Source organism: Glycine max, chromosome 4 (genome assembly GCF_000004515.6).
Source record: "Glycine max cultivar Williams 82 chromosome 4, Glycine_max_v4.0, whole genome shotgun sequence".
In the NCBI taxonomy this organism is placed as follows: domain Eukaryota; kingdom Viridiplantae; phylum Streptophyta; class Magnoliopsida; order Fabales; family Fabaceae; genus Glycine; species Glycine max.
This window is the reverse complement of record NC_016091.4, coordinates 8,493,554-8,519,586: the sequence shown is the minus strand read 5'-3', so window position 1 is coordinate 8,519,586 and position 26,033 is coordinate 8,493,554. Positions and strand designations below refer to the sequence as shown.

At 33.7% G+C, this 26,033-nt stretch overlaps 3 protein-coding genes and 1 pseudogene across 3 annotated transcripts; 2 read left to right on the top strand and 2 right to left on the bottom strand.

The window, feature by feature from the left end:
• The first annotated feature begins 26 nt into the window (after positions 1–26).
• On the top strand, positions 27–1,084 carry LOC100799725 (uncharacterized). Its single transcript, XM_003522721.5, has one exon. It carries the CDS (start codon positions 286–288, stop codon positions 949–951), a length of 666 nt encoding a protein of 221 aa, XP_003522769.1. The 5' UTR covers positions 27–285; the 3' UTR covers positions 952–1,084.
• Positions 1,085–2,102: 1,018 nt separating this feature from the next.
• LOC100807900 (geranylgeranyl transferase type-2 subunit alpha 1) lies at positions 2,103–7,628 on the bottom strand. The gene is made up of 8 exons (XM_003523743.5): positions 7,455–7,628; positions 7,216–7,369; positions 6,925–7,085; positions 6,636–6,740; positions 4,431–5,216; positions 4,131–4,311; positions 3,378–3,561; positions 2,103–2,778 (listed from the first exon to the last, which is right to left on the bottom strand). Exons 1-8 carry the CDS (start codon positions 7,568–7,570, stop codon positions 2,390–2,392), a joined length of 2,076 nt encoding a protein of 691 aa, XP_003523791.1. The 5' UTR covers positions 7,571–7,628; the 3' UTR covers positions 2,103–2,389.
• Positions 7,629–13,220: 5,592 nt separating this feature from the next.
• LOC100806833 (double-stranded RNA-binding protein 1) lies at positions 13,221–17,835 on the bottom strand. The gene is made up of 3 exons (XM_003523741.5): positions 16,639–17,835; positions 15,962–16,224; positions 13,221–14,238 (listed from the first exon to the last, which is right to left on the bottom strand). Exons 1-3 carry the CDS (start codon positions 16,661–16,663, stop codon positions 13,447–13,449), a joined length of 1,080 nt encoding a protein of 359 aa, XP_003523789.1. The 5' UTR covers positions 16,664–17,835; the 3' UTR covers positions 13,221–13,446.
• Positions 16,856–25,918, top strand: LOC100806303 (protein ECERIFERUM 2-like; annotated as a pseudogene).
• The last annotated feature ends 115 nt before the right edge of the window (positions 25,919–26,033 follow it).

Sequence of the window (26,033 nt, the reverse complement as noted above, 5' to 3'; positions counted from 1 at the left end):
AGACAACTAAAAACTTAAATAACCGCATATATTTTTTTTAAAAGGGAGTGAAATGTGGAATACTTATATATTAAACCTACAAATACATTCTTTAACCTCAATTATTATTATTATAACAAGAAGAAAAAAGGAGACAAGTCAAAGGAAGCACGGCGGCTACGGTACGCATAAAGTCTCTGACAAAACAAGAAGAAGAGCAAAACCAGAAGCAGAGGTTCTGAAATCATCTATTTATATCTCTATCAATCTATCCGCAGATCCGTGAGCAAGACGAGAAGCCAAAAAATGGAGGCCGACGAGAAGAAAGCAATGATCCGCGACGTAGCGCTACAAGTCGTTTTCATTTCCCTCACTATTTTCAGCTTCCTCTGGATGCACGGCCTCCCTCAAAACCTCTACGCCAAGCTCCGCCACCGTCCTCCAAACTCTCGCGCCGTCCAAGCCAAGCGCCACTTCGTCCAAGGCGCACAGCTCCTCGCCCAAGCCAGAAGATCCAAAAGCGCTTCCGCCGCAACCTCCCTCGCCAAACAGGCCCTAGCCGAGGCCGAGAAGGCCCTCGCGCTCGACCCCAAGGACGCCGCCTCGCACCTCCTCAAGTCCATGGCGCTCGACCTCCAGGGCTTCCGCACCAACGCGCTCGACGCGCTCGACGCCGCGTTGTCCCCTCTCGCCGCGGGGTCCCTCGCCGAGGAAGAGAGGGGCGACGCGCTGCTGAAGAGGGCGGAGCTCAAGATCGCGATGAGCGAGCGGCGCGTTGACTCGGTGCTGGCCGATTTGACCGAGTCGGTGAAGCTGAGTCCGCGAAACGCGAAGGCGTGGTGCATGCTGGGGGAGTGCTACGAAGGAAACAAAATGGGAGAAGAAGCGAAGAAGGCTTATAAAGAGGCTTTGGAGTTGGAGCCACAGTCGAATGTGGCTCAAGAAGCGCTCAGCAGGTTGGGATCATCGTAACCGAGCTATCGAATGATGTGAGGTTTAAGATGAGATCGCTTTTAATTTATAAGTGTTGTTGTTTCTAATCTACGATTATGGATAGAGTAATTGGATGTTGAGTTTGAGCAAGCAATAAATGATTTTCACCAAAGGATTATAATTCTACACTACGTTAAAATGCGAGATCTTAGCAATAGAAAGGGAAACAAAAATTTCTTACTTGTATTTCTTGGGGGACCTCCTTCTGCCACTGGACCATGCAGATACAGTCCTACTTTCATTGAAGCTCACTTTCAAGCCACTGCAAAAAAGGAAGAATTGAAGAGAGATCCTTTGCTACTTACTTGTATTGCCTTTTATACAACAAAAAGTAGAATTTTACAAACCAACTACAAAAATCAAGCTTTTTTTTTTTGACAACTTTTAGTTTATTGGCACAAATACCAGTCACTCGATACCTCCACAATGGCCAGGTTTCCATACTAAAAAAATGTATTATTATTCCTTTTTCGTTTTAAGTTTGTTTTCTTTTTTATATGGAAATTTTTATCTGACAACTCGACGTATGTGGATAGAGAAAGAGAGGATTTCAAAAGAGTCTATATTATGGATAAGGAGACTCTCTTAGTAACTGCAAAAGGGTGTGTGCTTTTGACTGAAGGAGACCTCTCTCAATGACATCGTTTCTAAGGATTGGTTGGTTCCCTGTATTTACATGGCTCACTTTTGCACTTTGTCAAAAGCACAACAACATGTTTTCTCTACTTTGGAGAGTGCCATTTTCTAGAACTTCCTCAACTGTGACAACCCAACAACCTTCTTCAGATGTCAAGCCAGTTCTGCCCTCATCATAATTCACCAAGGATTCTATCAAACCACAGCATTTTTCAGCTGTTAGGATTTTTTTGCAGGTTTTAAGAAGATTAACTCTAAAACTAAGGGATAGGATTTGTTTAAAAAATGACCGAGATTATTTGGGAGTGCTAATAAATTAGAGATGATTGGGTGTAAATATGATTCCTAAACTTGTATAGTTGTCTTTTCTATTTTAAATCTATTTACTCCTAACAAGGCAACAAGTCACAATCACCGTTTCAAGCATGCAATGTTCAAAACTACGAGTATAAGATCAAGGAAAAATGAGAGAGATTGATTACACCATGTGTCAGTGCACCAAAAATTATATAAACTGGGAGTAATTCAAGCCTAACAAGGCTAATATCATAGATCGTGTACATGTTTAAGGACTGTATAAATACACTGCACCTTCTCCATGACTAAGGCGAAGCACTGAGATTTGAAAAAGGAGCTTGTATTACTCATCAAGGACGTCATTTGATATTTTGTATGGACAGTAAAATATGTTACCCACTATTATTAGCACAATCCATAGTAGCAATCTAGCATCTGATGCCAATGAGGACCAAATGAGAACTGGGTTAAAACATGTCCTTTGTCAAGATAATTCTTCATCATCTAGCCACCTGAGTGTTGGCAAAACTTTAACGAGAAATGACCTGAAGTTCTCATCAGCTACTGCATTCCCTGTTATGTTTAACTCTGTCAATGTCAAGCTTCCAAATATCAAGAAAGCTTCCCAAAATTTTGTGGCATTAATGCTGCCAGTGAGGATTTCAAAACGGTCCCAGGCAAATTCTTCAGTATGTGATACAGGAGAAGAGCATAAGTATCTCGTGGTGTCAATCGAGTGAGAGCCTAACTCATTGTATGAAATATTCAACACTTTAAGTGACTTAAGCAATCTCACAGGCCCCAAAGCAGTAAAACTACCAAATTTATTATGACTCAGATTTAAGCAAGATAGAAGTTGCATGGCCTCCAACCCTGTCAAAAGATTCAGTATGAGGCATTTAATTTCCATATTTGGATACGTCAAAAGCTAAACTTTCCAAAAGTGATTCAAGATTTCAACCTAAGCTACAACCTTTCAGGATTCAGTTTCTCTGCATAACAACTTGAAAATCATGTTTGTTATAGTTGGGTAATAGATATTGCAAGAAACAAAAAAATATTTAAATAATTAATATTAATTTATTAAATTTTATTAAACTATTAACATCAGTAGTCCAGCTGAAGCTATATAGATTCAAAAGGAGGACAGCTTATGCTTCATTAGCATAGGAAAGAATTGGGGTTAGCTAAACATGGATAGAAACAGGAGCAGAGAAGACTAGTGGTTTGCTAATACAAGCAAAACATCCTGTTTAGAAAGTTAAAAGAAAATAGGAGAGCATAATATCATTCAGTTTATAAGTATAAAAAAACAATGGGGTGCATGAATCTATGATACAGGATTAAGCACGATGGCATACTAGAATACATGTTGCTGACCCCACTAAGAAGGAATAAGGATAGATTCTTGTTGTATTTTAAGGGAGGGAAAAGCTAAGTTACAGTAAAATTATCAGATATGCAAGTTCTACCTTCGATGGATTGAAGTTCGTTGTGGCTAAGGTCTAGCATTTGCACCCACAATAAATTCTCAATGGATCCCATCCGTGATAATGATAGATTTTGTAATTTTAGACAAAAATAACCAGTGATTGTTTCTGTTGCATCTTTATAGTAGTGGCAGTATGGTAGTAAAGAGTCCCTAGTTGAAGTTATCTGCAGAATCATCAAAAATATAAAAAAGAGAAAAATGATTTACTGTGGAAGAAACAGAAAATTTGCACTAGTGTAATCCTAATAGTAAGTATAAAAATACACCAGCATGGCCATACAAAAGCTTCCAAAGACTAGCACAATTTTATAGGAAAACCAGCAGAATGAAAGAAAAAAAAATAGAAATTAGAAGATTCTTGTATTTTCTAAATGCCTTTTCTCCAGTCAACTGATTTTTCTACAAAGTGCAAGTTTGGTTCCGAAAATATGTTCAGCTTCCACTTTTTTCCCACACCTCAAATGGGAATCCAAGGAAATCTTTTTCAGTCAAACACAAATAAATGCATTCCTAGTCACATTTTCTGTTTTCAATTTGAAAACAGAAAAGTAAACACGCTCATTTGAGAACAGATACAAGAATGAAAGGTCCTTTTATTCTAGCTGGCATCACATTTTTTAACATATGCTGATAGATATTCACACACAAGTATTTGATATCTTTATCAATAAAAGTGAATGGCAAACAGGATCATGTTACGATAGATATTTAATACTGAATAAAAGTAAACTACCCGCTTTAGTGATATTAGACTATGCTCGTCTTTGTAGTAAAGAGAATGTGTTGGATCCAACTTCATCAGATCCGTGTAAAGTTGAAGAACTTCTTCGGTGTTAGATTTTCTTCCATCATGTTGAGATGATAACAAGTCAAGAGCAGTCAAAAGTCTAGCAAGTGTAAGTTTTCCAATTTTACTACAAAAAGAAAAGGGCACACATTATCATCTAATAAAACGGGGATAAAAACATGGGAATAAAACTTCCAAGGTGAAATTTCAAATCATAAAGTTATCCATTTAACAAATCAACCTTACCAATCATACTCGGACAATAAGTCCTGAAATTTAGTTATTTCTTCACCAATTTCCTCAGTGCACCAATTGGAAGTTGTCGGAATATGGGGATTTTGATCAGCAGGAAGAATGGAATCTGATTCCTGAAAATGATCAATTTTTTGGAAATTTGTATCCTTCCATGTAGTCCTTTTCCCACCCTGTCCTTCAGTAGGTTCAGTAGAGGCAGTCTGTACAAACACTTCAAAGGAAATTTGGGAAGGATCACCATAGTGATTTCCATTTGAAGATACAACACCCTTAGAATGTCCAATATTGATCTCTACAGAGTAAGTTTTTGATGGTTGAAGCTCCATATTTCCAAGGTTTAGATATACAACCCAAACCTGTGCAGTATTTAAAATTTTCATTGAAAGTGGTTTCCAAACAAGTTCCTCCTTTAAAAGTTCAGATTTAATAGCCACTGTGGATGAGTTTATTCCTTCGACAGCTTGATTGAAATAAAGAATGATTGGAAGTGTTTCAGTGTCTGATAGTGTACCATTCAGCAGAGACAAACCACAACCACGAAGGTCGTTGTCCCCAATTAGAGTTATATTAGATCCATGTGAAGGCCAAGACGAAACAAGTAGAGGAGCATCAGTTTTCACTGTTTGATCAATAAGCCAAAGATGATAAAACCAGCCACTCTGATCATCTGGATCGGTAAAAATAGCATTGTGGACATGCTCAAACTCCCCTTCCAAAACTTTTTCTTTAGGGAAATATCCTTCAGCCTTTCTTTTCAGCAAATTAGACAAAAGCACACTGAAAAATTCTCAATGCAATATGTATTAATAAAATTAGTTAATACACCTTTCTTGGCCTTTTGGTTTAGATTAATAAAATTGGTTAATCAAGAAGCATCGCATTTTACCCAATGAAAAAGTCCTAAAGAATGGTGTTGGTTTGAACCCACCCAAAAAGAAACACTGAAGGAAAACCAAATAGAAAATAAGGTTTTCCCACTATTCTAATGAAGAGTAGTACTACTACCTAGTGCATACAAATACATGAAACTTTTTCCTACAACATCAAAATAATCTCTCATGCTCAAATGATAAAAGTCAATGCATCATGCATGATGATCATTTAAGATGTGGGAAATGGGCAGGTTTATATATCCATAGAACATGGCATGTCACCATATCAAGCACCAAAAGGGTTCATTTATAAAGTTTTTTTTTTTTTTTTTTGGAAGGCAAAAAATATATATATTATTATTAATATGTAAGCCAGTACCAGTGGTACCAGAGGTAAAGATTACAAGGCACCAAGGTGCTACCCTCCAAAAAAACCATCCAACCTAAGCAGCAAAAACATACAAGCCCAACCCTAACTAGGCAACGAAATTCGTTATATTAGAAGACCAGTGGTTGAAACTAGTACTAAAATCTTTATCATTAGCCTTTAACCATGACCAAGCTAAAAAAATAGCATGGTCCATGACTTTATAGGGATCAAAAGGTTTTCCTTGGAAAATCAAATGATTCCTATGCTGCCATATAGAGCTAGTTAAGGCAATCCACCACCCACATCTTGTACTATGGTTCACATTTGCCCCAAAACCATCACAGAATTGGGAGAAATGGTTTACAGGGTTAATGGAAAGGGGACCTACTACCCGGTTCATTTATAAAGTACATGCAATAATATACTTTCAGTTTGTTTATCTACATGAGAATCTTGTAGAATGCTTCAAAGTAGTAGCTAATTGATTATTATTGACAATACTGAAACAACTATTTGCCAAATAACCAGATGGGGAGTAAACATGAAATTCAACCACTGTTCTCGACCACAATTGATCAACAATAGACACCAAAGGTACACCTCCAAGGTTCACATTGAAAACATTTAAATATGTAAGGTTGATAGATGGCAATGCTTGTTTCAAGAACATAACATAATAATAATAATAATACAAACATAAGTAGACAAATCAATCTTGACTACCAATATGTCAGCAAAACGTGTGATACAATATACAACATCATTCCTAACATTGCAATTTCATGCCTTCTCAGAGACGCGTGCACACACAAGCGAAGCAGTCTATTGTCAATTCACAAGTTCTGAAAAAGATACTAGGCAATAAAATGAGCGAAACCATACAGAAAAGGCGCACAGCCAGCAAGCACCAGAATGTCCCTTTGAATAAGTAAGCTTCAAGCTAGCTATACCAACCTACGATTGTGCCAAGCAGAGTAATTACTGAAATTAGTCCCTATCACTTCCTCTGTGTATTTCAACTCATCCTCATCCGATCGTTTCATCAGTTCAGCAACAAACCTGGAAGTAAAATCAACACAAAAAAGGACACCAACTTAGCCAATTCGGTTTAAAGATTGAACTAGATTTAAATACTACATTGGAAACATGTGTTTATTTTATTTTTTTCAAATGCGAGAATTGATTTTTTAACTGTAAAAAACACAGTGGCAAAAAAAAAATAAAAATCTCTGCAGTGTTTAACCTTCGGTAATTCCAGGCGTGAAAATTCCGAGGATCCATCTTCTGAAAACCATTCAGAAGGCGCATTTCGTTGTCTATGGACGAATGCCCCTTGCTGAGTACCCATTTTCTATGATGCCACGCGCCGTAAGACTTGAAATTCTTCCTCAGCGCAATCTCCACCTAAACAATTCAAAATAAATAAATAATCAAGCATAGTAATTCATTCAATTCATAGAAAAAACAAAACAAAGTAATTATTTATCGAAAGTATTATATTGAATTAAATTAGCCGACGAGAGTCAGAACACACGAGTTTGAGCTCGTCATCGAAGATAGAGTGAGGATCGGAATCGGAGTTAGAGAGAAGATGTTGAACGGCGAGCTTTCTGTAATTCCAAGCTGTGTAGCACTCTGGATTCACTTCTAGAAGCTTCGCGCTCACATCTAACGCTTCCTTGCTATAACTGCAACCAACCAGATTTGCGCAATTGGAATAAATCGAAAGAAGAGACAAGAGAGAGAGAGAAATTTGAAGGAAGAAAAAGCAACATGTGATTGTGGTGATTGGCGAGGAACTGAGCTTGGAGTGAACGAAGCTTTTCAGCTTTGGCTGCTGAAGCGGCTTCATCTTCTTGCTTCAACGCTTTGCGAGGCCGACCGTGCATTTTCAAACGTAATTCACACTACCACGCTGAAGAGTAAATAGTGTGGTGAGATTTTCCAAAATCACTTTATTTCTCTTTTCCTTTCCAAACAAGAATATCATCCACGATTTATTTTTAAATATTTTTATTATTAAAGTAAAATAATTAATTAAACTCTATAAGAAAAAATTTATCCAACGCATTCCATCCAAGTATTTAACTCGGTTAATGTAATTTATTTTTAAATGTTTTTATTATAAAAGTAAAATTAGTAGTTAAACTTAAAAAAAATTATCCAACATAAAAGTTATTTAAAGTTTCTTTAATCAAAATCAATTTTAAACATAAAATTAACTCCTTAACATGGAATCGAACAAAACAAAATTTACCTTAAACTACCTTAAGGATATTTCAATATAATTTTAAAAAATCTAACAACAAATCAAACATTCACTAAGTACAATAAAACAAACTCATTGGTAATTAACACATTTTTGTTAAATAATTAAAATGTTAAATCAAAATAACATTTTTTTTAATTTAAACATTTAAATAATAATGTTATTTAATACTTTTACTTTTTGTTAATCCCCTAAAGCCATTTATTAATAAAAGAAAATAATTACATTTTATTAAATTATATTCAGGACACCATCAAATCTAGGGGTGTTCATAACTAAAATGATCCAAAAAAAATAATCGAAAACCGATCAAAAAACCAATGAATGATCAAAATCGAAGTGTCTTTGGATTTTTTGATTTTTTTTATTTAGTGAATCAAGTGGTTCGATCTTTTTACATATCTGCTACCTTAGCCACTATGAGCTCGAACCACCATGAGCATCACTCTTGCAAGTCTCGACCATTTTACAGATCTGCTACCTTAGTCACCGTGAGCTAGAGTTGAACCACCATTTTCGTCTCTCGCAAGTCTCAGCCTTTCTCACTAATTTGTTTTCTAAGCCAAAGCCACCATTCATTGATGAGAATCTCACAGTTGCCCAAATACAAGGACCTATGACCAAGGATAGAATCAAACAGTTAAAGGATACCCTCCAACAAATGATAGCAGTCATACTTGACAAGGCCCAAGTGGAGAAGGACGAAGGTCCAAAGGCACTCCTAAGAATCTTGATTGTTGAAGGCCCGAAACTAATTTGAAGGCTCATATCCAATATTTTCTATTTGTAATTGTAATTAAATAAATTAGTAGCTAAATTCTATGTCTTTTCTGATGCACCAATTTCAGTTAATTTATTAATTTAATGCTACACTATATGTATTCAACTTATTTGAAGGAAGGGGACTCTTTAGCATTTTTTCAGAAAGTACCTTGTGTATTCGTGAGAGCTTCTCTCTGGTTCCTTGTCGAACAAATTCCCGACTTATCAAGGTTGAACCCTTATGGCGTCTATCCCTGACTTATCTTCCATCTCTTGGAAAGTGGTATCATTCGATTTTGTGACCTGTACCAAGTGATCTGCCCCTAATAAGGATCACATCACTCTCACAACTCACAAGTCTTGGCTTTCGCAAATATGTGTATGAGGAGCATCACGAGGGTTTATAATTGTAATTGTTTTCTTTTCCCTTGTACTAGCTCTTTATGCTTCTTAACATAATTTTATGCTTTATGATTTGTACCCATATGGCTAGCTAATTTTCTTCAGTTAGGGTTGTGATGTAGCTAGGTTGTGTTTGTGAACCCCAATTCTCCATTTAATCGGATTCCTATTTTATTCATTCTAGAATTATTTCATTGCATTGATCTATATCATAGAATTGATCACTCTAATGCTTAATTAATTATATACTATCTCTTGAGCAGTATTGTGTTAACCTTCAGTTGGACTAAAAATTGTTAATCATATCATCCTCTAAGTGCTTCTTGTTTTTCCCTAATTTCAAATTAATCCTATATTATAAGCTAGACGTTTAATTGGAGAAAAAATGATAGCTAGAACTTGACCAATTTCTGTTGATAATTTTAAGAGAGCTAATTGTTAGCTGAAGTTAAATTAGGAGTCAATAGAAATAAAAATTGGGGGAATTTAAAGCATAATCAAAGTCACAACCCTAGGTTCCTTTTGCTTGTTATTCTTTTGAATTATTATTGCCTATTCTTTGAATCTATTGTGAAGTGATTGATAAACATCTTTCTTAAACACCATCTACAAACCAAATTGCTTAGACTAGATGTTAAGTTTGATTGTTTTGGAACCAACTATAGTCCTTTTAAAGTATCATATTCGATCTTAGGTTCATTGTTACTATCATGTAGGATATGTTTGTCCTTAAGCACATTTAATTAGCATTGAGAATTTGTTAACAACTAAATAGAATGAAAGAGAAGCAGTGAGATAACAGAGTAGGCATAATTAAGTGCATAGCTATATACATGTACCAATAGCAATATAGAATAAGTAACCATACATATTGTGAACAAAAATAAAGAACAAGACCCTACACGGTTACACTAGTACACTATACTTTGTTATCTTATACTTAAATGCATTTTTTTGTCAATGATTAACAAGAATTCGTCTAGTTTGCATTGTGGAATTGCGGGTGTAATAGATTTAATAATTCTTTTATGTTTCAATTTTTGTCAACAATTAATAATTCTTTTTTTTTTAGTTTTCCTTGTGGGTGTAATAGATTTATCAAGTTATCAAAATCCATTAATCCACCATCACACCATGGAGGTAGTCCCTTCCCCTATCACATGATTAATATTTCTTTTATTATTTAAAATATGTATGAAGGTGACATTTGTCAACATGTTTTGCAGGTTGAAAACACTTAAAGTAGTGATAGAGAGCAAACTACAAATACTCAGTCTGGCAAGGCTTCAAATGAACCAATAAATCTGGAGGACGAGCAAGATGCTTTGATCAAAGTAAGAGTCTCCAAATCAAATGTTGGAAACACTCAAAAGAAAAGATAAGTTGTAGAAGAACCAACACCTGATAATGTTGGAGATCCAAGTAACAGAAAGCCTTGTAGGCCTAGATCTTGGTGTTGGGATCATTTTGAAAAAATTAAGGACATCGGTATAGCTAAATGTAATTGGTGCACGAAAGATTATGTTGTTGATTCAGATAAAAATGACACAAGTAATCTTATAAATCATTTTTTGAATAAATGTAAAAATTTTCCCAAAGAGTCTCTTGGTTCCTCTCAACAAACTCTTGCATTTCAACAAATGAAAAAAGATGGGAAAGGAAGTGGTAGTGTTCTTAATGTTGTTCATTTTGATGTTGATGCATGTAGACAATCTTTAGCTAGAATAATAATTATGGATGAATTTTCTTTTAAGTTTGTTGAGGGAGGGGATTTCACTTTTTATTAGTGTCTTGCAACCTAAATTTCCAATTCCGAGAAGGATTACAATTGCTAGGGATTGTTGGAGTCTTTACATCAATGAAAAACAGAAGTTGAAAAATATGTTTACTAATTCAAATCAAGGTGTAAGTTTCACAATTGATTGTTGGACTTCTGTTCAAATTTTGAGTTATCCTTGTCTTACTGCACATTTCATTGATGGAAATTGGAAGTTGCATCTCAATTCTTGTCCATTGGCGAATCACAAAGGGGAAACCATTGGTAAAAATTTGAGAAATGCTAGCTCAAATGATGTTGCAATGTCTTACTAGAAAAATAGAATGAAAGGAGAACACTTGCATGTTAGGTGTTGTGCACATATTTTAAATCTTGTGGTCAATGATGGATTGAAGGAGTATCATTCTTCAATAAGCAAAATTAGGAATGTTGTTAGATATGTCCTTGCATCAGCTGGTCGCATGGATAGGTTCAAAATTTGCATCAAGGAAGCTAGGATAATTGAAAAATCTATTGTGCAATTGGATTTTTTTCACTAGGTGCAACTCCACCTACATAATGCTTGAAAGTGCATTGAAATTTCATAAAGCATTTAAGAGATAGAGTGAAAAGTGTTTTGAATATGTGATGTTGAATGGTGGTATTCCAAATAATGAGGATTGGGAAAATGCAAGATGCTTTATTAGATTCTTGAAAGTATTTTTTGATATTACTGAGTGACTAATTTTGTAACTTCTTAATATTTCATTAAACATTGCAAGATATTACAAGCATTTCAGAAATGGATAAGGAGTTGATCTTTGGTGCTACAATGTTTGATCCTCATATTAAGTTTCAGTTTGTTTGTTTAGTGGGGCTTAAATAAATTTTATGAGAAGGAAGAAGCTGAATTTTGTGTACTAAGGTGAATGACACATTATATGCTTTGTTAGATGTGTATGTGCTTTCTACTAGAAATAGAAATGGATAGGAAGCTGAAAATTCTACACAACCCACTCTTGATATGAAGATTGATGAATTTGATGCACCTGAAATTTCTTTTGCTATAGAATTTAAGAAAGACATGAATTTTAATATCAATAATCTTAAAAATGAAATAGATTTGTATCTCATGGAGAGTTTGAAGAAGAAAAGTAATATTTTAGACATCTTGATGTGGTGGAAAGTTAATTCTAGCATATATCCTATTCTTAGTCAAATTGCTAGGGATTTGTTGGTCATGCGTGTCTCTACTGATGTTTCAGAGTATGCTTTTAGCACATGAGGTAGAGTGCTTAATTGTTATAAGAGTTCTCTCTCCCCAAGGACAGTTGAAGCATTGATTTGTACACATCATTGGTGTCGATCCAACTAACATTGAAAAGCTCGTGGACGACATTGAAAGAATTGAAATAAGTATTTTTTTTGTTGTTGTATTATAAACTTTTATTGTTGTTTAATTGTTTTTGTCTAATTTTTTTTTATTCATATTATTATATTTTATATATTTTTAGAACTTGGCCTTATTCCACAACTTGATGAAAATAACTCTGATATTGAGTCTGATTAGATGTTTCACTTGGAGATGGAGTTGGAGTATGGTATTATTCATCGCTTAATTATTTATGTCATTTTTAAAAATACCATGAATTTTCATTTAAATTATTAATCCCGTATAATAGATTTTTCACACATGCACAACAATTATTATCTTAGAGCATTTCCAATAGAATATCTATTTTGAGATTTTAGCCACCTTTTTAATAGACCATGCAATGTTACATGACCCTGGAGATCTCTTCCATTTTTTACTCCAATAATAAATCTCAAACTATTTTTTGTAAGTTCTATAAGAATTTAATACAAATCAATTTTGGAGAGGAAGAAAGAAAAAAAATCATTATTTTAAAATGAATGCAAATCTTGATAGCTCTAATAATAGATCTTTCAAGATCTTCTTGCAAGATCTCTTATCATCGGAGTTATGTTGTCAAGTTTTTTTTTTTAAAAAAAAAAAACACCAAGGTGGAAATTCATCTTATATCATGCTAAATCTATTCTAGTTCTCATTAGTATTATTATTCACCCCGTTTCTCTTATAATATTAAATCTATTATATTTCTCATCTATTTCACCCTATTTCTCACTTCTCCATTTCTATCTATCCTATTTTTCTTCATTCAGCCAAACACTCCACTAAATTTTCTCAACTTCGAATACATTCATTGATTCATATTAAACACGTTTCAAATTTAAATTTAAACTCTCAAAGGAGACACCATTTTTTATTTAAACTCAAACCCGTCCAAATCCATGTCCCATGTCCCATGTCGCGGACAAATGGAGCAGATAACTCAAATATACTAATACAATATAAATAAATGGTGATAAACACCCTCATCAGTTAACTGATAAAAATTATCAACATGCTTTGAGAATCATCACATCCTATATTTTACTTTCCTAATTGAGTGACACCCAACAAAGAAAAACAGTTGGAATCCTCAAGGTTCCTAACACTAACAAATGACTGCATTGCTTGAATCTTATCTTCCATTTTAATAATTCAATAAGCCTTAATCCCCCACAACACAATGGTCAGAAACCATTTCTCCATTGCATTGCTGTTTGTTCACCTCCACACTTGGTTCCGGTATGCCTCCATTAGACGCAGAAGACAGTTCTGTAACAACAGTCCCAAGATTGTTCTCCTTGGAATATAATTCTGTTGACTTCCCATTTTCAAAAATCCCTTCCTGGCTATTCACAGCAAAAGAACTTTCCCCAGCCAATGTTTCTTTCTCTTGATAGTTAACTGATACTCCATTTTCAAAATTGTTGGTGGCTTCTGAAGTGAATGTTTCGGTTTTCTTTTCAAGGAGGCCAGATTCACCATTAACACTTGCATGTGTTTCTACCTCATGATTGATAATTTCTCCAATGCCCAAGTTTTCAGTATGAATTTGGCCCATCTTATCTCTAGAGGGTTTCCTCTTGGAAGACTTCCTTTTAAACCGCGCTTTCTTAGGCTTTGGGGGATTTGAATTCTCATCAGCTATGGCAACAGAACTTGTTGCCCTTTTTCTGCATGGAAGGACGGTCAACTGTGGATGGCCAACCTGGTTTTCGGAAGCATGAGATGCACTTGACTGGATAGCTAATAAAGCAGTTCTAGCAGCTTTTATCTCTGCTTCCTTCTTTGTTTTTGCTGCTCCCCCAATATATAGAATCCCCCCAATGTCAACCGTACATGAAAATACTGATGCTCGACCTGGTGTTTCATCCTTCTTGCACTGATACATTGGCATTGCATAGTTCATTTTCTGAGCATATTCCTGAAGTAAATTCTTGCATAATCCTGTTTCATGCTGGAAAAAACAACACCACTAACATGGTCAGAGGCAGCAAATATACAATAACTTGTACAGCTGAAAGAGACTACAATGCTGAAATAAAAGTCTCACATGTCGAGAGACAATACAATCACGAATGTGTAAGATAAATTGTTCACCAAAGCTATAAGCTCTCAAACATTAAATCAGAAAACTATGCATATTTCAAGAATTAAATAATGACTAAGGTGGGTGAAAATGTAATCCGCAAAATGTAGTTCTACGTGGCCAAAAAAGTTAGCCAGGATTTTGACAATAATACACATAAATTCATTGGTGGTTGTTGGACACGATGAAGTGGCAGTGATCAATCATGCATCCAAGAGTAAATAAGCATTCAACTATTCAGGTCATATACTATGGCAAAAAAATGTGGCTGTCTACGATTTTCCATGTTCGAAATATGCAGCAATTATATTTCTGCTCATAGTCAAAATGGACAAAAACAAGGTGGTGATGAGTGGCAAATAGTATGGATGGTCAACTTGGTTTGAGAAAAAACAAGAACAAAGTGTTGAAGTTCTGGTTTTCAATCAATTGCCCTTCTCTTCTATTCCCTTGCACAAAATTATTATGGGGTTAAAGAATGAGGATGATTCGTGTATGAGTGAGAAAGAACATTAGGACTTCAACTACAGTGGTACAAAAGTAACTTTAAATCCCAGGGTAGGCAATGCTTCAGCACTCAAACTGGCATTTTCTTTTCACAAAATCCATGCATTCCAAGTAATTCTTCCAACAGTATAAATAACTAAAAAATACAGGATTATAAACAAAAATCAGAAAACAAACAGAAATATTCTTTAGATGAAAATTTAAGACAGAGATCTCCAATATAATGGAAGAAATTCAATTAATAAGACATGGTTATCAATCTCGGATTGGCAGTGCGTAGCAGCCAACTTTGATAATCCTATGGTGAGAAGTGGGATGACAGCCATTTTAAATACTATGCAAACTAAATAATTTATACTACACAAATACTAAGAAAACCATAGTTAAAGAAATTCATGTAAACAATAACTAATTAGTCACAGCTTACACACACAGCAACTATCAATCTAAGAGCAAACAAAACATAGTAATGAAGTAAAAAATGAAAGATGATTGTGAAATTAATAGAAAAAGGAAATAACAAATTAGATAAAATTAGTAGACTGTGAACTTGGAACAGATGCAAAAAAAATAGTCTTGTAAAGTGTGAAGAAATGAAGTTCAAAACAGGTAACTTTTTGTAGAATGTTCGAGAAAGAAGGGTTCAAATCCTATTATGTTTCTGTAGCATGTGAAAAGCAGCAATATTGGCTTCAATGGCTGCTATTGAAAACCAGTTTTGTATTTCAATCCCATAGCAGCCCAGGGCCAGTCCATTCTGCTGCACCACTATAGTGCACTATTGACTACTATAGAAGAGGAGCAGCAAAAGGGTGCAAACTACAACAGAAGAAGGAAAATAAGGCATCCTCTTGATGAATAAAAACCAATCATATCAACAAGGCAATGGGCATCATCAATTTTGCTGCATACCATGAAAAGAAACCATTAGCTAACTACCAGAGATGGCAATAATATACAATCAAATTGTCCCGCAAAACAAAAACATCAAGCATCCCAATCAGCTGAAGCAATGTAAAAAATAATCAACTACCCCCACGCCGTGCAAACAACAAAAAGTTTATACTCGGTTAAGACTACTTACAACAGGTTGAGTGATGGACTGATTAACTGCATTAGATTTGACCAACTCCACCAAAGCAACTTCTGCGGCCGACTGCTCTGCCGCCTTGCGGTTGAAAAATCCAGGCAAAGAATCATAGCGAACGTCGTTCACTATCACTGTTGACCTGAAAGAAGGTTCATGGGAAGGCCCTTCCTTAATAGTTTCATAGACAGGCGTGGGCAGCCCCGCCTTCTGCGCATACTCCTGCAATCGGCTCTTGAACACATAGCAATTTGAAACACCTGACAGATATATATCAAACAAAAAAAAAAACATGAAAACAATTAGCATGAAGCGATATCTCAAAGGCTCAAACTATATAAGTAGCGTCACAAATAAGCCTGACCTAATCTATATTCAATTTCATGTTTACCCTATCTTTGATTTATCTAGTAACCAATATCATCAATAGAGGAATCAAATTGCTCCCAGCCCTATGAAAATTTTAATTTTAATTTTTTTTTAATAAGCCGTCAATTGAAACGTTTGGACGAAACCTAATTGTTCACATATTCCTTCTCAAAACACATTTCGCTTCAACTTGCATTTTTAAAATCTCACTCCCTCATGCAAACCAATAGAATAATTCAGAGAACGCATTCAAGATTCACCTCAAAGAACAGAGTAGCGAGAAATCAATGATAGAGAATACATACTTTGGAAGTCTTCGTTAGTGGGCATAGCCACGACGGTGACGGTTCGAGAAGAATCGAGAAGGAGAGGGTATGAATTGAGGGTGAGTGAATGAGTGTTACTGAGACTTATTAAGTGGATTTTATACGGTGTATTTGATTGATGCGTGCTGTGCTGTGCTGTGCGGTGCGGTGCGGTGTGCGGAGAGTGTGAATGTATGCACTTTTATACGGTGTGAGAATGGTGTGTACTCTGGAAGCAATGCCAGAATCTGCGCCGCTCTCGTTCTATTTAAGTGGATGGGACGCGTTTCTTTCGGGTGGGTGCATCGTACCCGATAAAGGCCCATTCATCAGGACCATATGATGGGATTCATCTCTTCTTCATTTTCTTTTCTGCTTCATCCCAGGGTCCATAATACTCTATACTTCAACAAGGTGATGGTTAGGGTACCTAAGTTAAACAACTTGGGCACCATGTCAAAGTTTTATGGACCGTTAGATATATTAAACTAGATTTACTGTTAAAAAATTTATTTTCTTTTCTTTTATGTTTTTATTCTTTTTTTTTTCTTTCTTTTCCCAATTTGTCCATTTGAAAACCCCTTCTCTCCGTTGCTTTCTTCTCCCTCAGATGACCTAGCCTCTTCTGGCCAAATCATTGCAACGGCGTCAACATCCGCAACCACCTTTGCAGATCTAAAGGTGCACCGACCACAACTGCCAACATTCGCAACCGCGAACTCGTCCGCGACGCTAGCAGGCCGCTCCTGCTCGCCGATGGTGGTGGTCAATCAACAGACTGAGATGTTGTGTTGTGACTTCTTGTTGGTTTAGTTCGAAGCTATCCAGATCTGAGAGAGGGAGAATCGTTGTCGTTCATCGCCGCGATGGTGCTTGTTGTGGATTCGCGGTTAGTGGCTTGCGGTGGTTGGTTGGCGGTGGATTTTCTGGTACTTCGTGGTGGTTCCGCCGTGGCCGTGGTTTCACTGCTGTTATCGCCCTACTTGGGTTCCTTCGCCTCGCCGTTCTGGTTGTTACAGTGGTGTCCGCGGCGGTGGCGGCTCTTGGTGGAGACGACGTGATGTGCTTGCTGTTGATGGGTGAGACCGAGAGAGAGATGAGGACAGAAGGACAATGTGGGAAAAGAAGGAATAAAATAAAAATACCTTCCATTAAAAAAAAAAAAAAACAATGTATCTAATGGTTAAGAAACAATTTGGCATTATTTAACTTGTGCACCCTAACCAGCAAACTTCAACAGTACTCAGTACTTAACACACCTACTCACTAACATTTTTTTTTTTGTCAAAAATAAAATCTAAATCACTATTTCTAGTTCATACTTTTTTTCATTAGTTAGAAATACTAAAAATTATAAAATCGTTGATAAACTTCATTAAATAAAGAACAAGATGCACATAATATTATGTTTTCCAATCATTTTCTGAAAATAATTAAGAATATGTTAAAAAAATATGTTGATGATGAAAAATTATTAGAGTTTGAGACTAACATGTGATTATATTCTCAATTAATCTCTACATGATGTATAATTTGTTTGCACCCCCATTTAAAACTCACAGACATGATAATTTTGACATCAAATACACAAGAAGACACAAAAGCTATGTATGGTAACTTCAGACAAGCATGAATTAATTAATTTTAAACATATATCCAAACATGCTAATATGTTCATATTTTTTCAATTTAAAAAATAATTAATAATGTTCTATTACGTATCAGGTAGAAAATAATAGAGATTTTGATAATTCTAAACTACCTAATAATTTTTCATTCAAAAATGTTAGTAACATTTTTTTCCTGGTTAAAAAAAAAACATTTCTCTTCCAACAAATACAAAATACATACATGTGCACAATTTCTCTCCCCAACACTAACAACACAAGTATTTTTCTTTTCGAGTGTCCTAGCAGCAGGAATATTAAATGAGTGGTTAAATGCAATTCTCGTTTTCAATTGAAGATTATCTTTTTAAAATTTTAATAATTATTTACAAAAATAAAATAATTTCCTACCAAACATGTCTTTAATATTTAGGTAAAATGTTTTCTAGGACTCTTAATTTTGGTTCTATTTTATTGTAATTGATGAATTTTATTCCTTTTTATGGAACTTAAATACTCGGAGGAAGAACAAAATCACCAATTATTAAAAACGTCACTATGCCAGAATCAAAATAATCATTTTTATCAATTTTTTAAATTACTCTTTACTTTAAATGAATATTTTGTTTTAAACTATTTTAATGTATATTAAGTTAATATGTACGTGCATTTTTGTTGGTACAGCCGTATCAATCATAGGGATGAATAATTGGAACCCTGTTTTTTTTATTAAAGTTTTCAGATGTTGCATATTATTTACTAACTCTCTTAATAGTCTATAAAGTAATTTAAAAAATACGCTTAATATTTTAAGAGTACAAAATACATTTAATTTTTCTTTCATTTTTTATAAATATATTATAAGAAGATTCAGTATCAACTTCTTATTTTGCATCTGTTGGCATTGAAAAGTTATAAGAGTGCATCTTTTTAGTGAACGGAAATGGACCCCAATTATTGTTTCGCACCCACTTTCTCGATGACCTTGTACAAAATAAAATGTATGGGATCAATGGAGGGGAAAGCCTAACTAGTAGTGGAATGATATGGGCCTAGCAATGTGGAGTTAAAGGAGGATAACACTTTGTTGAATGACAAAGACGTTACAGAGATGCTCAACTATTATGAAGGTGAAAAAAGAGCCAATAATGTGTTCTTAGTTGACTTTGTGTGAGCCACATGAACATTTCAAACTATATTCCCATTGTCACCTGATATTCAAAAACTTTGTGTGAAAAACTTAGTTGATTTATAAATAATGTTATAAGCATATGTTTGAGGAGTTTAATGATGATGTATTAATCAACCAATTACAAATCATTTGTGTGAAAACCTATTTTTATTTGTATTTTTTTGCATCTCCTCTTACATAACTAAAGCATATTTTTGTTGTATATTTTATAAAACAAAAACTTGATTTTGTTAAAAAAAAAAGTATTTTTGGAATGTTTTTTAATGCACATGTGGGTATGAATATAAAATTTCAAGTGAGAATAGTAATTCTCTATTGGATTCCAAACTTGGGCAAGGTTGGGCTTATCCGTTATTATTAGCCCGACACATGAAAGGCTTGGGACATTCTTACTGCACCATACATTTTTCTTCTACACCCAACATTTTATATGAAATTCCAAATTTGGTCTTCACTTAAAAGTTGATATACACCAGCTGCTACTTGCACCCAACATTTTTGCCTCTTCTTCTCCTCCATGCTTCCTCCGCAAGACTCATCTCCTCCGCCACCATGAGTAGTGTTGTGTCATCGACGGTGAGTTTTTATTTTTTTGACTCCATTTAATCCATATGGATTTGCAATCCCTATGTAGCATGCAAAATTGCAATTCGTATGACCTTAAGGATTGAAAATCCGTATGATCCATATGAAAATCCATATGGAACACACAAATTATCAATCCGTTTGATCCATTGTTTATATGTTTGCCTAGACAACATTGCTTATATGTTCACCCTCCAAATAGACAAATGCAACTAAAAATGTCATCCCAGTAGGTGTCACACCAATGATGTCAAGCAAAGGCAACCTATATCTATTTGTTTTGTATGTACTATCTATGGGGAATACCAAATGATAGACATTGCTTAATTTTACTGCATCTAGATGTGTTCAAAATCTATCACGTATAACATCTTCATCCTTCAGTATTTGTTAATGAATATACTGATCATGTTCAAGCAGCTTCATTAATTGTTGCATTTCACTATAACTGCCTTTTATAGAAGAACGATATGCATATCTTACATTGTAGACTTGCTTTGTTGTTGACATTGTGCTCCTTCAAAGTGAGAAGAATATTCTTTAGTTTGACCATTGAGTTCTTCATATCACCAATAATAAACTTCTAATCCTTAGTTAGTCGACCAACATATGAATGTCCAATGAATGACTTGGCCAATGCATGAATATGAGTCCCATATATTCAGTTGATCATCCACCTTTCACCTCCCAAGACTAATTTCGCTCACAACTTAAAGGGACACCCACATTTTCTAGTGCTATTCACCGTTCATACTAAATCTTTTTTATATGCTCTATATTTTTCACTCCTCTCACAACCAATTAAAACAAATGAGGTCCTTCCTCTCTTTCTAGTTGATGTGCATGACCTCATTATCACAACCACAAAACAAATATCATATGCAAAGGTACGAGTCCATTGTAATACGTCCTCACGAGTAACAAACACCTAAAAAAGAGATAATACATATTTAGTCTTCTTAAGACATTCATTTAATTACTTTAACCAAATACAAAATCATATCAATACTTGAAAAGTATTGAAGACATCAGAACAATCAATATTTTTAAACACATTAGATTTTTCTCCATTGTCTGCATTTATATTAATTTCTTCAGACATAATGCTCCCATATATCCATTGATTTTTGTTCATTTTAACAAAACATTAAAAAAATAAATGACAAACTAACGACAAGTAGTGAAATTCCATATGTGTAGCCTATAAGAATTGACATATTAAAATTCATACCTCTATATACATATAATAATAATTTATCTCTTAATAGAATATATGAATTGTTATAACTTTTAACTAATTCTAATTATTTGAAAATAAATCTATTTATTTTAAAAAAATTCAATGTTAAAATTTATTTTAAAATCTTCTACACTAGACAAAAATATTTATGTAAATACATCAATAAATATGTTTTTCAACATATACTATGATACAATTTCATTGTTTTTTACTACATATACAAATATATTACATTGAAATTGATAAACATATATATAACAATTTATATCTAAATTTTCATATTTTATGCACTTGAATAAATAATTAATGTAATAATATTTATACAAATATATTAATAAATATAACTAAATTTATAAAAAAATACATTAAAATGTATTTTTTTTTTTAATTTTTTTAACCTATATGGTTGTCAATCCATATATTTCTTATGGATACGTTGCAGATGTATAAAAATTACTTTTCCTCCGCCGTTTCCACCGCAACACCCACTATAACAACAATCACAACCTCAATGCAATAGGTAACCAACCACCACGACAATGCACGCTGACAAAACCAACCACAACGGAACCACGACCTCAGCCTCCAACAAACCAGTGAATGGTGTAACAAGAAAATGAAACAGGAATGAACGAATAAGAAGAATGAAAAAAGGGTAAACTAGGAATTAATGAAAAAAATGTTAGGTGTAGAATAAATTTGGCTGGTGCAAGAAACAAAGCCTGAAAGGCTTTCCCACTCTTGGCCTTCAAAGATCTTTGTCCTAGAATCAAGATTTTTTTTTTCAATTACACCTTATCTATCCTATAATTTCTCAAAATACACCACTTTCAAAAGAAATACCTGAAGTGCACCTGTTTTTAATATTGGTGAGATGTTGAATTTGGCCATCCCGACTAAACAAGCTGCATTTTTTCTTAAAATTTTATTTTTTAAAAGAATGTTTTAAATGAAGTTAATAAGTCGGGAATTCACTACCCGACTTCCCAACTTTATTTTTTTTAATATTATACTTTTTAAAAATAAATTTTATTTAAAAAAAATATTTTATTAAATATTTTTTTTTGCTTCTATTATTTAATTTTAAAAAATAGATAATATTTTTGGTTTAATTATAATTATTTTTTACCAGACTTCCAAACTTTTCATTTTTTAATTTAAAAAATAATTAATTTTTTTAATATCATTTTTTATTTTTTAAATAATGGGTATGTTTTTTTTTAATAATTATTTAACAATTTTAAAATAATTAATTAATAGTCTTAAAAAAAGATAAAGTGATTAAAAAATTGATTGATTAAAAATACAATGAATATATAATTATCACATCTTAATGATATTATATGAAGAAATTAAAACACTTTAATAACAAAAAATACTAATAATTAGATAAACAAACATAATAAACAGAACATAATAAAATGAAAACAACGAAATGTACTAACAATAACAATTGAAACATGAAAATGACAAAATTAATTATAGTTAGAAAGTTGTATTGACAATAACATAATGTCTTCTTCCAATAGTTGGGTTACTGGTTTGTTGAAAATAGTTAAAATTTCTATTGTTCAAAAACGCTTCTAATAGTTCTGCTAACACCTTCAACACGTCTTCGTTGTTTTTCAACTCTATTATTAGATATTCGATTAATTTTTTTGAATATTTTGCATGGTCTGGCCATCAAAAGAACAATTGTCTGACCATTTGTGATTCATGAATTTCATAAGGGGGAATCCCTAGAGGCACAACTTGTTTGATGACATCCTTGAGTGTTTCGATGATCCCGAAGGAATGTCAAATCTTATTAGATTTGTTTCAGTGAAGGAGTAACCCAAAAACCCACCTTGTCATGGTATCTTTCACTTGTTGTTGTAATACAACATTGCATCATGAATAAGAGTGATGGTGAATCGAAGTAGGTTGAGTATATCATCGGGTGTTCCATTGATGGTACATAATAATTCTATAGGGTCAACACACGAGTATTGCTCATTGCACAAAAAATTGTGCAAACATCATCACCATTTTTCAATTTCAAAGATTGAAAAAAATATTGTTGACCTGCATTTATGGATGGTTATGAATAGTAGATTTCATCCACAAATTGATCATTGGTTAGTCGAAGGGTGTTGTGCATTCTACTCTTGAGTGTTTCAAAAGAACTCTCATTAGGAACTCACGTTGGTATTGGAGTAAGACATTAAATATAAACACCCGTTTGGTTATGAATAATTTATCCATTTGGAAAAATGAATGCTAATCTCGAGTTAGAAATGGTTTGAGTGCTTATTTCTTCCAAGAATGTCATAGTATTGAGATTGAATTTGGTTCGTGAAGGTATGTTGTCCGAAAGTGTGTGGTTGTATTGGGGGTATTCAGTGTTATTCATAGTTGTTTGAATATTTTCCCAATTGATGTGTATTAGAATCTCATAAGGTTAGAATTTTGTTTCTGACAGAGGCATGTCCAGAATGCAATGTTGATTTGAGACATGTCATTATTCTAATTTCGCTTTTATTGATATAGCGTATAGTGTTGTCAATTTTGATTGTGATTTTACCTTGTTACTCGGTGCACTAGACGTCCATTATTACTTTCAGACTTGAATTTAAATTGTGACTTGTCAATTCAATATCAGTTTTTTTGGTGAAGCATTTATTGTTTTTTTAGAGACTTGAGTAAAGTGTAAAGTGTTGTCAATTTAAACTGTGATTTTGTCCTGTTACATAGTGCACCAAATGTCCATTAGACTTGAATTTAAATTGTGACTTATCAATTTTGTTGGTGAAACATTTATTGTTTTACAGACTCATAATATAAAATTATAATTTTAAAAGAATTAAATTTCATATATTTATGGAAACAAAACTTATATTCGAGTTTAATAATTAAATTACAGAAATTGAAATTATTAAATATTTATATTTACTTTTATGTATGGAATTTATTTTTTCCATTTAAACAGTTAAGTTTACGCATAAGATTCACACATTTTTAGAAACTTATTCAAATTTGAGTTTTACTACATTTATTTTGACGTATAAATAAAGCATTTGAGATATTTTAAACATAAACTATTTTTTAGTTTTTATAAAAAAATTCTGATTCTATTCTGCTGGGGAGCTCGGGATATGTGAACACGTATGGAAAGGGTGTCCAAATTGGGCATTTTAGGATTCATATGGGCAAATATTAGGCACTGACATAAATCAGTGAATTATGATCCAACACAAGATCTAGCACTGCTATTGATACTGAACAATGCAGACTGAGCCGAGAGGCCAGACATTGAAATGTTATTAAAAATAAATATTTTTTAAACAATTTTTTTAATGATTATGTTATTACTCGATAATATTTTTTTGTGAAAGGTACTCGATAATAACTTGACATTCATTTAATAATGTTAGGTGAATAAATATTTTAAGATAATGTATAATATAAAAATATTTAAATAGATACCACATTTCTTGTAATGCTGATAAAAATCTATGTAATTGTAAAATGTAAATAAAAGCTGTTATTTTTTTTTTACAATTTATAAAAAGATGAAACTCATAAAAATAATACAAACAACTAAAACCAAACTTAACTGCACGTCTGCACCTGTAAGAATCTAAAAAGATATATAAATTTAATGAGATACAAATTTATAATTTTAAATTTAACTATATTTCTATTCTTTAAATTTTTTCACAACATTTTTTTATTAAGTTTAAAGGCACTGAATTTCTGAGATGCTATTATGTTTACCTCTTTTCAGTTCACTTGGTTCAAATGTGGAGGATTATCTGTGGGATTAAGCTGGGCTCACGTTCTTGGAGATGCCTTTTCTGCATTTAACTTCATCTCCAAGTGGAGTCAAATACTATCAGGTCAAGCCCCACCAAAATCTCTTCACACGCCAAATCTCCCTCAACCCAAAACCTCACCTAATTCCATTGTTGAGAACCCTCTAATTTCCATTAAAAAGACAAATATTGTAGGAGAGTATTGGCTCGCTACTAATGACAACGATGTGGCTACTTACTCTTTTCACATCACTTCCAAAAAACTTCACCATTTGGTAACTACCACATTTAATCAAACCAATGACAATACCAATGAGGCCAAGACCACCTATTTTGAAATTATTTCAGCGCTACTTTGGAAGTGCATAGCAAACATAAGGGGCCAACATTTTGGACCAAATGTTGTGACCATATGTACTAGTGAATCTAATCGTGCAGAAAATGAATTCCCCACCAATGGCTTCTTAGTGTTAAGCAAAGTTGAAGCAGATTTTTCAACTGGGAAATTTGAAATTTCCGAATTGGTAAAGCTGATTGCTGAGAACAAGATGGTTGAGAACCATGTAATGGAAGAATTGGTGGAGGGAGATGAAGGGAGAGAGGATTTTATAGCTTATGGGGTAAACTTGACGTTTGTGAATTTGGAAGAAGCTAATATTTATGATGGGGTGAAGCTAAATGAACAGAAACCAATTATGGCAAATTGTACATTTCGTGGGGTGAGTGATCAAGGGGTTGTTTTGGTTAAGCACCAGAAGTTAAGGAACATGATGGTAATGGAAGGATTGTTACAGTTTCTTTACCTCATGAAGAACTAGATCAGCTGAAAGATAAGCTAGGAGAAGAATGGGGCATACACTAATTGTTCATGTCTGGTTTTTATTTTTGGAAGCAAAACTTGCTTAAGTTGTGTGAATTGCTTTTCATCTATTTGTCAGTTGCTATTATATTTTAGTATGACCGCCGGTAAATGAAAT

Bases quoted from the DNA above. Each gene is read 5' to 3' on its own strand.
- LOC100799725 (XM_003522721.5), top strand. From the start codon at position 286: ATGGAGGCCGACGAGAAGAAAGCAATGATCCGCGACGTAGCGCTACAA.
- LOC100807900 (XM_003523743.5), bottom strand. From the start codon at position 7,570: ATGCACGGTCGGCCTCGCAAAGCGTTGAAGCAAGAAGATGAAGCCGCT. The intron at 7,370-7,454 runs GTTGCTTTTTCT...GGTTGGTTGCAG, and splicing joins GCCAATCACCACAATCACAT to TTATAGCAAGGAAGCGTTAG. The intron at 7,086-7,215 runs GTGTGTTCTGAC...TGAATTGTTTAG, and splicing joins TCGATGACGAGCTCAAACTC to GTGGAGATTGCGCTGAGGAA.
- LOC100806833 (XM_003523741.5), bottom strand. From the start codon at position 16,663: ATGCCCACTAACGAAGACTTCCAAA. The intron at 16,225-16,638 runs GTATGTATTCTC...TATATCTGTCAG, and splicing joins CACTAACGAAGACTTCCAAA to GTGTTTCAAATTGCTATGTG. The intron at 14,239-15,961 runs GTAAGTAGTCTT...TGTTTTTTCCAG, and splicing joins AGTCCATCACTCAACCTGTT to CATGAAACAGGATTATGCAA.